This window comes from Engraulis encrasicolus, chromosome 14 (assembly GCF_034702125.1).
Source record: "Engraulis encrasicolus isolate BLACKSEA-1 chromosome 14, IST_EnEncr_1.0, whole genome shotgun sequence".
Classification (NCBI taxonomy): domain Eukaryota; kingdom Metazoa; phylum Chordata; class Actinopteri; order Clupeiformes; family Engraulidae; genus Engraulis; species Engraulis encrasicolus.
In genome coordinates this window covers 30,111,895-30,126,209 of record NC_085870.1, presented here as the reverse complement: position 1 = coordinate 30,126,209, position 14,315 = coordinate 30,111,895, and the positions used below count along the sequence as shown (strand labels likewise).

At 45.2% G+C, this 14,315-nt stretch overlaps 1 protein-coding gene across 4 annotated transcripts in view; it reads right to left on the bottom strand.

Moving 5' to 3' along the window:
* plekha6 (pleckstrin homology domain containing, family A member 6) overlaps nucleotides 1-14,315 on the bottom strand; it is a 111,439-nt gene that overhangs the window by 9,779 nt on the left and 87,345 nt on the right. For 3 of the 4 annotated variants that reach the window (XM_063215387.1, XM_063215386.1, XM_063215384.1), the window contains 11 exons: nucleotides 10,331-10,515; nucleotides 8,444-9,043; nucleotides 7,294-7,801; nucleotides 6,932-7,018; nucleotides 6,494-6,547; nucleotides 4,337-4,405; nucleotides 4,027-4,107; nucleotides 3,498-3,647; nucleotides 2,990-3,085; nucleotides 2,548-2,659; nucleotides 1,905-2,044 (listed from right to left, as the gene is read on the bottom strand). In XM_063215387.1, the coding sequence (XP_063071457.1) occupies nucleotides 1,905-2,044; nucleotides 2,548-2,659; nucleotides 2,990-3,085; nucleotides 3,498-3,647; nucleotides 4,027-4,107; nucleotides 4,337-4,405; nucleotides 6,494-6,547; nucleotides 6,932-7,018; nucleotides 7,294-7,801; nucleotides 8,444-9,043; nucleotides 10,331-10,515 (2,082 nt within the window). The remainder of the gene's footprint in view (nucleotides 1-1,904; nucleotides 2,045-2,547; nucleotides 2,660-2,989; nucleotides 3,086-3,497; nucleotides 3,648-4,026; nucleotides 4,108-4,336; nucleotides 4,406-6,493; nucleotides 6,548-6,931; nucleotides 7,019-7,293; nucleotides 7,802-8,443; nucleotides 9,044-10,330; nucleotides 10,516-14,315) is intronic. The other variant, XM_063215385.1, reaches the window with a different exon arrangement.

The window sequence follows — 14,315 nt, the reverse complement described above, 5'->3', positions numbered from 1 at the left end:
GAACCTGGAGGGTCTTCAGAGAACCCAAAGACTCTTTAAAGAACCCTTTGTTTTTCACTGCTCTCTAACCTTCGGGTTATTCCCAGAACTTTTTGAGCTCATCAGATAACTTAAAGGGTTCCCCCACATTCATTGAGGAACCTTCAATATTTTACAGTGTAGAAACTCTGCTGACTATGTCACTTACTGTTAAACTTTACTTTGACCCCATAACACCTGACCACAGAACTCTGAAGTTAGACAATAACATTTACTGGCCTTGGTTGGATTTAAAAACAAAAAGATTTGAGTCGATGTGCAGATCAGAGAGGGAAAATCCCCCTGACACAATACAGTACACAATTTTAAATTGATCCCAGTCTCAGAGCACAGTATTGGCTCCAGAAATGTTAAAACTGAGTTTAATTAACAAAAAAAGAAACGAGGTGGGCCAAACTGTCACATACCTGACCAGGCCATTACTACTGTATTTTTGTTATGTTATGGCTTTTTCAAACTCACAGAAGAACAAGCTTGTGAACCTTACTGAAGGAGATGACAGAAAAGAAGAATTAAAAGGTAAAAGTGGAAAGAAAGATGAGGATGGGTGAAAAAAAGAAAACGAAGAGAAATGGAGATGAGGGTGAGAGCGGGGAATGGGATGGTGGTGATGTTAAGGGGGATGATGTTTCAAGGAGGTGAGTCCGTGAGTGCTGCCAGCTTTCTGGAGAGGGGTGCGGGTGGCTTCCACAAGTCCCCATCCCTCTCACTCTCATACGGCCGGCTCTTCCCCATAAAGCTGAGGTACCTGTCTTCTGCGGTAGTCGCTGTCGTCATCCCGATAGGTCTCTTCTGCGCCACTTAAGTGCCAGGCACTGTTGTAAGAGGGCAAGGGGGGCACAGAGGGCGGGGCAGTGGGGGAGGAGGAGGAGTCCAGGGGGAGGTAGGACTTAGGAAGGGGCGGCCTGGGAGGCCCAACGTCCTAGAGCAACAAGAACAGAAGGAGGAGGGGAAAAGGAGATAGAGAGGGGGAGGGAGGTAGGAAGAGATGCAGGGAGAGCGGAAAAGGAGAGATGAAGGAGGCAGAGGAGGAAGAAGAAGAAAGAGAGTGAGAAAGAAAGAGAAAGCCCTGTGCGTCAGAGGAGTGATAGAAGCTAGAAGAAGGCTGTGAGGAGTGCAGAGAGGATCATGGCAGGCTTTGAGAATATGGAACTTTGATGATGCGCCTCCAGCAACATGTCTGACTGAGTAAGGTGACTATCGTGAATGCACAGGCAGCATACAGGATATCAAAAAGAGAGAATGCCAATGACCTTTTGAAAAAAAATGCCAAAAGCATCTTGAAATACGGTTCTGAGCGCATGGGGTTATGGTTCAATGTTTAAGGACAACTACAGTTATATTTCTAATGTAACTATGGTAAAATGCAGAGGCCACCGAATGCTGTTGTAAAATAAAGATTTGGAGCTGTTCTTATAGATTTGTTTTGTACACACATTACAAAAAATGGCAGTGTATATAATAAGTGGTTGCTACCTAATGGATTAACCGTTTCCGTCTGCCTGTTTGGTGTTCATCACTTTTGTAAGAAAACATTACGAAATGATGTACGAAACAGTTTTGTGATGTTCAATTGAACGCACTAGGGAACAAAAGATACAGTAGGATCTACAGCACAGGAGAAAAATGTCAAGAGATGCTGAAATCAGAAAAAAAAAGATTTTGAGACACTGTACTTATAGACTTAAGATTTAACCTCTACCCTTCTATTCCTTTAGCAATCAGAGCGTGGTTTGACGGCGCAGATAGCGACGCGTGGGATGTCTCCGTGGGAGGCTTGTGGGAGAGGAGGAGGACACTGTGAGCAAATGATGCCTCCCCCTCCTCAGTGCTGGGGAGAGGGCCACTGGGCCACCAAGGCTTACCTCTGAGCCTGTCTGCTTGCTGGGGGACACCTGGGAGCCAGAGACGGGAGAGAAGGGACTCAGGGGGCTAGTGAGGCTAACGGAACTCAGGGGACTGGCTGGACTATTTGTGCTGAAGGAACCCGATGCCCCGCTAGTCACTGTGGAAGTGTAGGAGAGAGAGAGAGAGAGAGAGAGAGAGAGAGAGAGAGAGAGAGAGAGAGAGAGAGAGAGAGAGAGAGAGAGAGAGAGAGAGAGAGAGAGAGAGACAGAGAGAGACAGAGAGAGACAGAGAGACAGAGAGACAGAGAGTTATAGTTATAAGGCTGGAGAATTATGATACTGTATGTTCTGAAGAGACAACTGAAAAAAAAAACATTGTACAAAACTATATTAGACTTTGCATTCATCTGGTCTTGAGGGAGAGTAATGTTAAAACCCCAGACTGTAGCTCATTAGATATAATTTAAATGAGAATTTTAAATAATACAAATAAACCCTAGAGAAGAGTCCCAGTGACACATTTATACAGAACATGATACATTTGATCCTGTATAAGTCTCCCATTAAAAAGACTGACATTAAAAAAAATCCCAAAGAATTTGCATATGCTATTTTAAAACGGTGTCAAGAGCAACTGCGGTAAATGAGTGAGAGTGGTTACTTCTGTGCTTGGCCGTGTCTGTTCCACGAGAGAGGTTGTTTTTGTGCAGGCCCTCCAACACATCCTGGACTCTCCAGAACTCCTTCTGGATGTGCCGGTGCACCATTTCAGTCTGAGAACAGGAAGGGATGGAGTGAGTGAGCGGGAGAGGAGGACAACCCCAATAAAGCCCAGTACCTCAGGGCTTGTATGTTTCCCCCACTAGATAATTCATGACCAATGACAGGAACTCTATTGGTTTCTCATGTTCTAACCATGAACCATCATTTATGGGCTATCAACTATTGATAACACTTTCACCAGGTTTGTTGAATCCCTCTTTCAACAACCGCTATTGAATTGGCATCTTAATAGTCTTTTAGATTGCCTTCATGAATAAATAAATAAATGAACTTTTCTGCAGATCCTGAAATTAACTCTCGCAGTAGGTGAGGTGACGTACCTGTCCTCCGGCGTTTAGCTGCTCCCAGAGGTCCCCGTGGATTGCATTAGCTTCGTCCTCCAGAGCCTCAAACTCCACTCGCGTAGATGTCAAAGCCTAAGGGAGAGAGGAACATTTTGAATCCTTGGTTTGTTTAAACTCCTGTGGCCCAGTTATAATTACAGTAATGATGCTTGCCAATGTTTACTGGGAGATTTTACATGCTATAATGAACTGTGACAGTAATGCATTTGCTAGACAGTAATTTGATACACCAGAATAGCAGAAGAAATATTGATTCTCTGTACTAAATGTGTTTCCATTGAGCCTTGGAGTAGCGTTCTGCCAAAAGCCTTGAAACTGTCATTCCTCATCAAACTCACACCCTTTGTAACACACCTGACATCTTAACCCGAAGTTTTTGCAACAGTCAAGGTTTTGATTTTGTTTTTCTTTGTTTTGTTATCTCTACAAAGTAATATCCCTCTGGCCTAAATAATATCGAAACACATCCAATAAATGCTCTTACGCTGGATGCTTGGGAGAGTTCTCCGCGTATGTTGATGAGCTGGATCTGAAGCGTCTCCTTCTTCAGCTGCAGCTTGTCTGAGCTGAGAGCCTGACTCCTGTACATCTCCATCTCCTGATGTGTGCCCACCAGCGCCTCCTCCAGGGCATCCTGAGAAATGCGGACAACAAAGAAAACGCCACATCACATTGCCATTCATCCATCACACACGATTTTCCAGAAAGACTTTTGGTGACTTGGCACAACAACCTTGGTCAGAGGTAGAATTTAGGCCCTATATGAATAAGATCACCCAAGTTTGTGAACAAAAGTAGCCTACTGAGCCGAATGTTTTGACATCTATAAATATATTCCTATGATACACTCATGCTGTCAGTAGCCTGACATTAGCTGTCGGTCTTTGTGTCAAAGGTTGTATGTTCCACTCTCAATCTAATTCCCGGTTACCTAAAGAACAGGGTAGCTTTTGATTAAAATAGTCAGCTAAGTGTCATGAAATGTAATGCAATGTAGTAAACAGATGTTGCACCTTGTCCATCCGCAGGCGGTGCACCACGGCCTCCTGCTCCTTCATAAGTCGGTGCTGCTCGCACAGTCGGCCCAGGAGTTTCTGTAGAGAGAGACAGCACCATGCCAGTTACTATGCATGCTTGCTGTGTCAGATTACGGAACAGGCGTCCGCTGAGACCTCGAAACATACTCAGACAGTACACTACCTTATAAAGCATATGAACACATAAATGATTTGATGCACTATACAGACACAAACAAGTGATTTCAGATAAAAGTCTCTGGTGAATGTAATGCAATGTAATGTAACTGAAGCAGAAATTCCTTACGCTCGTCTCCATCTCGTTAAGCTTTAGTGTGGGATGGAGGTCTCTGTAGACGTCATGAAATGGAGGCACCTAGAGCAGGATCACCCACACACAGACAGATAAACACACAGAGACACAGAGATAGGGAGAGATAGAGAGAGACAGAGACAGAGACAAAGAGAGTAACAGGGAGAACGAGAGACAGAGAGAGAAGAGAGAGAGAGAGACAGAGAGAGACAGAGACAGAGAGACAGAGACAGAGACAAAAAGACACAGACAAAGAGACAAAGAAGTAAAATTCTGTTTACTCTTTGCACTAATCAATGTTCCTCATAAATATCTGGATGTGTCCAGATGTGTCTTTCAAATGAATGTTCACAAGTTACATCAATAGCAGGAACAGTGGTCGTCTTCTCTACTCCCATCATTTTAAGATTTCAGACACAAAACACATACAGTACATGTACAGATGTGTAATGGACAGCACACAAACACGTACAGATGTATGAGGAACAGCACAAACACTGAACAAGACAACACGTGACAACACAACTGAACAAGAAATGGAGAAGCTTCAAAACCATGAGCCATAGACACACATGGATCATTAACACTGAGCAGCATAACCCTAACGAAACAAAACACTGAACTCACTGAACAAAAGCAACAAATGGCCACAGCAAGGCAAAAAAATAAAATAAAACTGAAAAAAAGAAAATTAAAAAGAAAACAAAAACTACTGCACGTTTACTCAAGCATGCCACATCACTAGAGAGCATCCAAAGAGAGTCAGGTCTTTTTCTTTTTCTAAGTGCAAGACTCCCAGAGGGCAATCGATGCCCCAGTTCAGGGTCATTCTGCCAGAATGAGTCTGAACTGAGGCCTACAGTATTGCCTACTAATATGAGCACACACTGCAAAGAAGGATGGAGCCTGACTCTCTGCTCTGCTCTACTCTCCATTCTCCTCCGTCTCTGTCTTCCTCTCTTACTTGCGAGTATAGCTTTGAGCGAGAGGAAGTTCTAACCATTCTGGTTACCATGCTGATTAGGTGATCTCCGCCTGTCACCTGGGATGAAATAGACTGTCATTCATCAGCTATACCCCCGATGGTGACAAAGATATATTTTCCCGAAAAGAAAATAGGTTCGCTCTATGTTCCCACAGCCCATTAGTCCCACGGCCCATAGGTCCCACAGCGTATTCCTGCTGCTCCATGTTCCCACATTTTTAAGGAATTATTCAAATATAGACACACCTATTTTCTACAACTCTCTGTTCCTACATTTCCAACTAAACTAAGAGCAGGTGTCTTTGGAACATATAGGGCCAACATTTTAATAAATTCTTGGAAATGTGGGAACATGGAGCAGCAGGAACATGTTATGGGACCATTTGGGCCAAAAAAAATGTGTTGCTGTGTTTTCTGAATAAACAGGATTCAGGATCAGTGTTATCTCCCCTATCATGCAAAAGAAGCTTCCATGTTTGAGCAGACACCCGCAAAGAAGACACATTTGTCATTCTCATGTTACTGCCAGAAAAAGGTCAGCGTCATTGGCTGAAAAGATCTATGGCTGCGAGCAAATATTTGTGAGTATCAGCACAGTGTAACACAGGGTAGGGGTGAGTAGACAAACAGAAGCTAGAGGCAAGAAAAAAGACAAATTTAAATTGGCGGAAATGGGGCAGGTGTTCTGCAGGTCTGGACCTGGTGGTGGTCAGTGTGGTTGGGTGGAGCGCAGGCAACATTTTTGACAACAAAACTGTGACATACTGTATTTAGAGTGTTCAATAAGTTTCCTCAGGACAGGACATTTGGAAAATATTTCTTTTTTTATGTGGAACGCTTCACGACATTGCGTGTCATCCTTAAAAAATATTTCTGGTCATCCATAGCACTACAAAACAATAAATCCTTCAACAATCTAATGTAATGTCTAAGCCCAGCTTGTGCATGGGATTTTATTGAAAGAAAATGCATATGGCTGTATATGACCATTCGCTCACCCCTCGTAAAAATACACGGAAATACTACTAGAATTAGTAAAACCATTACTTCTACAGTTACAGTATTATTAACCACTTGTAGGCATACACTGAACGAGCAGTTTCCTCCAAAAGACACGAGACCAAGCAAAGCACAGTAAGAACTGAGTGGGTGGGTGCATCTCCTACCTGTTGGTCAAGGTAATCCAAATTGCGCTGAAGCTGCAGGTCTAAAATGTCATCCTGAGGCAAGCAGCATGGCAGGCAGACAGCAGGCAGACAGACAGATAAGACAAGACAGACGGACAGACACAGGAATGGACAGAGCGAGAGAGGAAAGGAGTGGAAGGAGGAGGAGGAGGAGGAGGAGGAGGAGGAGGAGGAGGAGGAGTAGGAGGGGAGAATGGCCGTGAGCATGAGAAGTGCAGCAATCAGTGTGGTGGCATAACAGTACAGATGAACCCCGTATGTAGCAAAGCTTCCTCGTAGCAGCTCCCACAGTAACATATTTAATATATGACGTGACATTGACATTAACATTTGATTTGACATAGGACAGTGACAACAATGCCGTTTTTTTAAGAGGTGTTTGTTTTCTATTGTGAATCAGCTGAGACATGCTCGTACCATTTTGTTGTGCAGAGCAGGTGATGCAGGGTAGTTGTATGGGTACATTCCTTGGCTGATCGACTGCCGATCTCCAGGGTAATCATACTGAAGGAGGGATACAGAGATTTTTCACCACAGTGAAATTCCATATCAGAAACACTGTTTTCTACTTAACTATGAATGTACACAGCTTCATGTTATGCCGTGTTAAGAGGCGCTGCAGTGTGTTCCATAAGTGTACTGCAGAGGAATGAATCATACACTGCTAAAAGAGGTGTGTAACCTCTGCACTTAAATTAAATTAAATTCAATTCAATTCAATTCAATCCAATCCAATTTCTAAATTAGTTTAACTAAATTTAGTTGATTCCATTCAATACCTTTGGTGAGCTGATGGAGCGTCGCAGGCCGTAGGTGGAGGGGTCGGCGTAGATGATGTCGTCGCGCAGCCTACCGCCCCTGTCGAAGTGGGTGCTGGGCGAACGCATGGGCGAGGCGTACAGGTGCGGGCCCGGCGAGTAGGGGCCCGAGGCCACCGAGGACGAGGGCGAGCGCGGGACCGAGCGCGAACGTGGCTGGATGGACAGGCGCCGCATGGAGCTGTGCAGCGGGTCCACGGGGCCGTAGTAGGACGGCGTGGGGGGGCCCTGGTGCCACTGGGGATCGCGGTACACGGAGCCGCCGCCGTCGCGGAGGGACCGCCGCTTCTCCTCGGCCGCCCAGCGCGGCGGGAACTGCTCGTACGTGGCCGTGGAGGAGCAGATGCTGTCGGGCCGGACGCCTGGGGGGTAGAGGGGGTACTCCTCCACGTACTGCGGCCCACCGTAGCCGCCGTAAACGCCGTACTCTCCCGGCATGCCACGGTTCCCTGGGTAGTACCGCCCCGGGCTGCGAAAGGGAAAGTACGGTAGGTAAGAGTTTAGATGTTATCATGACAGCTAACCATCACTAACTTCATTTTGGCTGACATAGTAAAATATGTATGTAGAAAATAGATTTAGAATTGAAATACATCTGTGCTCACACCACATTACAATAGCCACACCCTGTCCTTCGTTTCAAGTGGAACAGCATCAGAAATGATAAAATAATATGTGAAACTGTGGGTTCGCATTCACTTGCATTTGTGGCATTGACATTGTGCAATACGCATGAAGAGAATAGATTTAGATATGCAAATGTTCTCACACCACATTACAACAGGTACTGTACATATGCGTCATTTCAAGCAAAACAGCAGCATCAGAAAAGACTTAAAGGGGTATGCCACCATTTTGGGTCTTAATACAGTTAAAATCGTTGGTCAGGGTTTATAAAGGTGGTAAAGTCTCTTATTTTTCATGTAAGCCGTTGTCTTGCTTCAAGACAAGTTAAAAGAGGGAGCATGTCGCTAAGCTAGTGAAAGTCAATGGATCCGTCTAGCATGCTACATGCTACAGTGATCAAAAAATAGTGGCATACCCCATTAAAACAGGCCCTATTGCCTATAATGATGTGGGATGGCATCCACTTCGGTGTGTGGCAGCTCACCTGCGCATGTCCTCCTGATGGGCCATGCCTCGGCGCTGGTTAACCCACTGCTGCAGCTGGGTCATTGAGCTCTTCCGCTGGGCCATCCTCTCGGGGTTGGGCCGGGGGGCCCCCGCGATGCTCCGCCTCATCATCACGTTCTCCTGCTGCCCTCCTCCTCTCTGCTGCTGCTGCTGCTGCTGCTGCAGGGCCTCCTGTTGCTGGCCCTGCTGGCTCTGGGGGTAGGCAGGGCTAGCTGGCGGCCCATAGTGGCCCCAGCCGTTGGGTTGCTGAGGCCCCCGGTGAGGGTGAGGAGGAGGATGCCCTCCTGGCCTGCCGCCGCCACCGCCGTCGTGCTCCTGGATGGGTCTGCTGCTGTGGTTCCCAACCCCACCGTTAGGGGGCGCTCTGGGGTCCAGAGCTCTGGGGTCGAGCGCGCCGCCTGCGTCTCCGTTCATCTGGTGTCGAGGTGCCGTCGGGGGGGAGGAAGGGACGTGTGTCTGTGTGGGTGTGGGTGTGGGTGTGGTGTCGTGCGACTCCCCATTGGTCTCGGGCAGGGGTTCTTTGGGGAGGGGTGTGTGGTTCAAGTCCTCTGACGGCGTGTGCTCAGATTCACTCCGGCTGTGGAGAGAAAAAGCAGGGTGATGATGGCATGAGCATCAGTGTGAATTATGGCTGGAAGAAGGCTTCACTCAGGTTTTTTGATTAATTTTGAGGGTGCTGGCCCAAATAAAACACTTAAATTCAAACAGAAAGGGGCGTACCTTGCATCAAAACTGCTTTTTATTTCCGTGCACAAATGATGTAAGGTGGGCCCCTTTCTGTTTGAATTTATGAGCATCAGTGTGGAAATGCATCAAGAAGCTGCTGATATGGGGTTATTTTGCCATAAAATTGTGACCGAAAATTAAAAGCCCACATATCGACACCATATCGGGCAGTGCGGGAAGATTTGCTGTGGCAGATCTGCAGGAATCCTCTGTAATTCATATTTTACAGCTATCATATTATTTCGTCACAAACAATGTCATGAAAATAGAAAAATAATTTGCTATAATTGTAATGTCGATATGTGCACTACACAAATGTTCAATATGATTAATTCTGTAGTTAACAGTGAATGTAACTGCCATAGCTTCTTGGATTAAAGGCAGGACACTGCCCGGGATAGGGTTTGTTATTGTACTGGACTGAAGAAAACAGGGAGTCTGTACATGTGTTAACAGTTATATGTGTATATGAGCGAGATGTTTATGGTGTGGTGTCCCGTGCATGAAGACATAACAGTTTGCATATGTGGTGTTGCAGCTGGAAAAGTATTTTTAAATGCAGTTCAGATGTAGATCAGCCATACTTTCGCAAAGGAAATGAAACTTCCTGAGCAGCAGCGATCTTTTGTTTGATTGCAAATGCAATTTTTTGTGTAAGATTTTGGCGTGTTCATAACACTGGTGTTATTCAAATAAAGTCATTATAAATGGTATGTGAAGTGTGTCTGTCTGCCAGCTTGTGTTCCCGACGCCCGTAATGTCGGACAATTCTCCTTAGACTCTTTGGTGTAACTGTGTCTGTCTCAATGATTGTCTGAGTGTCTGTTTCTGTGTGTGTGCTGTACATGTACATGTATGCTCTTAAAAGAGTGTTTGTGTGTGTGTGTGTGTGTGCGTGTGTGCGTGCGTGTGTGCGCGCGTGCGTGCGTGCGTGCGTGCGTAATGTAGTGTAGTGTAGTGTAATATAATGCCTATAAGACTTGGTTGTGTTGGAGATGTGCAGACTGACTTTGTACATTGTAATGTAATATAACGTAAAATAATTACTATGGAACCTGGGTGTGTTGGAGATGTACACACTGATAGTGTGTATTGAAATGTAATGTAATGTAATCTAATGTAATGGTGACTATGGTACCTGGGTGTGTTGGCGGTGTGTACGCTGGCGGCGTCGCTCATGGCCGTGACCCACTCCTCCTGCTCCTCCTGGCTGTCGGCGCTGAAGTAGTAGGTCCGCGTGCCCGGGTGCTCCACCTGCAAGCAGAACGCAATGCTGCCCTTACTGTCCTCGCCGTCCCCATCCATCTCCTCCTCGTACCACACCTGTAAAAACACAAACAAACAAAACACACAAGCACAGACACAACACACAAACACAGACACACACACAAACACAGAGAAACACACACACACAAGGGGAACAATCACAAAGACAAAGGTCAGTAGACATTAACAGAAGTCAGTGGACATAAATAAACACCGGTCACCAGACATGAACAAAGGTCAACAACAGGCATAACGAAAGGTCAACAGCGCTCCCGAGTTATAGAATGGCTTTGGCAAACGGCATGCAAGACACATGTGTCACATGCGGCACATCAGATGTAAACATGCAATGAAAATGTCACTTTGTTATCTGATAGTAAATGTCTTAACTCCTTACTATAAGACAAATTTGCATTTTAAACTCTAATTGTACTTATTGAAGGTCAGCATTTCTTAATTTGCCTGGCTGAAGAACTTTAAAATGACTTCCTATTAAGACAATCTACAAAAGACAGTGCTACATTCTCAGTCATACGTGGATATTGAAACTGGGAAAGTCATGCAACGATAACACATCACATAAAGTTTGAATTCTGTGCACACAAACATACCAAGTTGCAAAGTTTTTCATAAGCAACCACCACGCATTGGCAGGTTTGAAATAGTGACAGACGTGCACAGCTGGATTCACTGGCTCATAACCGTAGGAACATCCTGTGGCGCTGGTCTGACTGACCACCATAGTGGCTTTTATTATGGAGATTATCCCCAAAGCCACTCTGGACAAGCTGTCTTTTGACAACAAGAAATGACTGATATACAATGAGTATGTTTGTTGCCAATAATGAACATTTTAATGTGCTTCTTTTGTAACAATGGATGAGAATTGAATCCTACAGTAAGAACCACTAGTTTTGTACCATGTCTTTCACTGCACCATGATGGCTCCTTGCAAGGTCCAAATGACCTTGTTAGGTCTCATGGAGGTTGGATGAGATGTGCAAGGAATGGAAAAAAACAGTGGCTTCTACTGTATGTCAACAACTTGCATCCTATTGACGATTTGCTTCTTATGTAAATCCAGTGCGGTAGTAGGCCTAAATTAACCCCTTAGCGCAGAGCCCATGTTACAGTATAAGCTTACTGTTAGCGCAATTGTAATGGCTATGTCTTAATCTGTTACTTAAGGCTCTCGGTACTGTCACAGCAATGTTGTTATAACGTAGTTGAGTATTTTCTGCAAATAGTGAATAGGCCCGCCGACGAACCCGTCTGGACTAAGAGGCTAAGTGAATCCAGCCTTGAGTGCAAACAAATCACCACCACATGCAATATACAAGATGCAAGATACAAGATATTTTATCATCATGAGCTAAATGATGAGGACGTGCAACAACGTGCAAGAAGACATTCTAGTAGATGGTTCTTCTACCTACACTTAAAGGAGTTCTTTGGGGAACTCAGACAGGGACATTACAGGTGAGAGCCACACTTGGGTCCTCACAGGTGGTCGAGGGATGGAGAGGGTGGAGGGGAGAGGAGAGGAGAGAAAGGGTGATCATCAGTGAGGGTCAGAGGAAAGAAGGGTGGGTGGGTTTGGGGGGGGGGGCGGTATGTTGCAGTACACGTAGGTACACTTAGTATCACGTGGGGGTTAGAAAGGGGTTACAACATCAACAATCCTTGGATTCTGCACACATCCCATGAAGACCAACAATCAGTATGAAATGCACATGTTGTTTCATCTTTCAGTACATATTTTTGCTGACACAGGCAGTTCATTCACAACATTTCATTCATTCGTTATTATTCACACGATGTTGTTGGAAGTAGCTTGCACACAATGTTGTTGGAAGTGGCTTGCAATACATATAAGCAGCCACATGAGGGCACAGTGTGTGAGTCGATGTCTTTGTTTACTGTGTGTACATGTAGTTTGTGTGTACCTGTGTATGAGATAGACCCAAAACATAGTACAGTACCACAACACAATACCCAGCGCCATTGACTCTCACCTACACACCACAATGAATAGGCTGTTAGGACAAAAGCCATATCTCAGTGCCTGAGTCAAGCCATTGTTTTCCTGCAATCCGCACGGTACATACTGTAATGTTTGGGGAGACTCGAGCTGATACATGCAGCCCAGTCATCTCACTCAGACAGAGTCATTAAAAAACGTTGTGTTATGGAGTAAAGTGGCGTTTCCTTGTCAACAGAGGGTGTGGTCAGATGGCAGCCGGCCTGACATCATGAAAATAATATGCATCAGGCCTGCTCAAGTGTAGCAGTGCAGCAGCGCTCTCATTCACTGCAGCTTATCGCTGGTGAAAGGCTGCCACACAAAACTCACATAGCCCATTAGTGAAACACGATGAGACGAGAGTAGCACAAACACCGGCAACATTACAAATGTCTTTTCTGGATTTTACTAACTGTTAACAGTAGATATCCATTTCAATGTCTCTCTTGTTGGTTTAGAAAACATATACTTACTGTACATCCATATATTCAAAATAACACGGAAACACAGACTGGGCCACATTTGGAAGTCTAATAGCAATTTGAAAGAGAATCCGAGAGAACTATCACTAGCCATCTGCCTCTCAATGCAGTCTGTGGCAGATTCATTTCCATTTCACTGTTGTTTTACTGCGCGACACAGAAGATCACGGTCTAGACGAGCGCCAGGCCTGGGTCCAAAATAAGCCTCTGCAAGGTGTGTAAGTGCATAAGGGAATTGGACTGTGAAAAGAATGGTAATGCTTTCAGAGTCAACGCTAGCCAAAAAACAATAATGTGTCTCTCAGGCGTATCTGTTTTATTTTGTTCTCAGCGAGTTAAGTCACAAAAAAAGATCCAAAAAGTGAGGTGTGACATGTAGTTGAGGTTTTCCAAGTTGCATAAAAAACGGAACTGAGCTGTTGTTAGAGATTCTGGAAACAAGTCAAACTGATAAACTGACTTTTCATTAAGGTGATTTCCCACACAACCATTAAACAAGTCATTAAAGTTCTTTGCCCATCAAGCAAACAGTGCTATTCATTTAAATCATCAACCGTCCTGAAGCAGACACGTGTATGAGGCTTTAAACTCAGGGCAAATGACAAGGAGGTTCATTCAGTCCTATCTCTGACATACCCGTAGCTGTCCTCCTCCCAACTCTCCCAACCTTGGACACACCCTTTGCCTTGCCTTGCCTTGCCTCGCCTAACTGACATGTCACATGACATCCCCAGCAACACCAGCTGACAGTATTGTCAAACAAATAGTTTGCCCAGGACAAAACAAAAGGTTTGTGTGCCATGCCCACACCTGCCATGAACAGGTTTTGCAATGAGGCATTGCACAACAATCACATTCCTCCTCCCCTCTCACACAAGAAAACCAAGGGCTCCATATGTCTGTCTGCGCCAACAACTGACGTGACAAATTGACATTAACAACACATTACCCAAAGTGAATTAAGGGTGTGCTTTTGTAGTATTAAGCAACAGTCAACAACACTGCACAGCGAAAAGAGGGACGTCTTTTATTTCCCCTCATGGATCTTTGGCATTCTTTTCTCTCTCAGTTCCTGGAGCTCTTTGAACTTGACCTGGGCTGCGCTGCCATTACTGCTGTGTGTAGATTAGACAGGTTGAGACGTGCATCAGCCATGCGGGGTGACAAGGGAGGAGTGTGTCACAGCGCCAGTGGTCTATATTTACACCGTGGCACTGCAGCGCCGATGAGGACAGCACTCATCATCAGTTGGAGGAAGGAGGAAAGAGGAGAAAAGAGGAGGAAAGAGGAGGAAAGAGGAGGAAAGAGGAGGCACGCACTTCTGACAAGGGAAACATTTTTCGCCTTAAGTT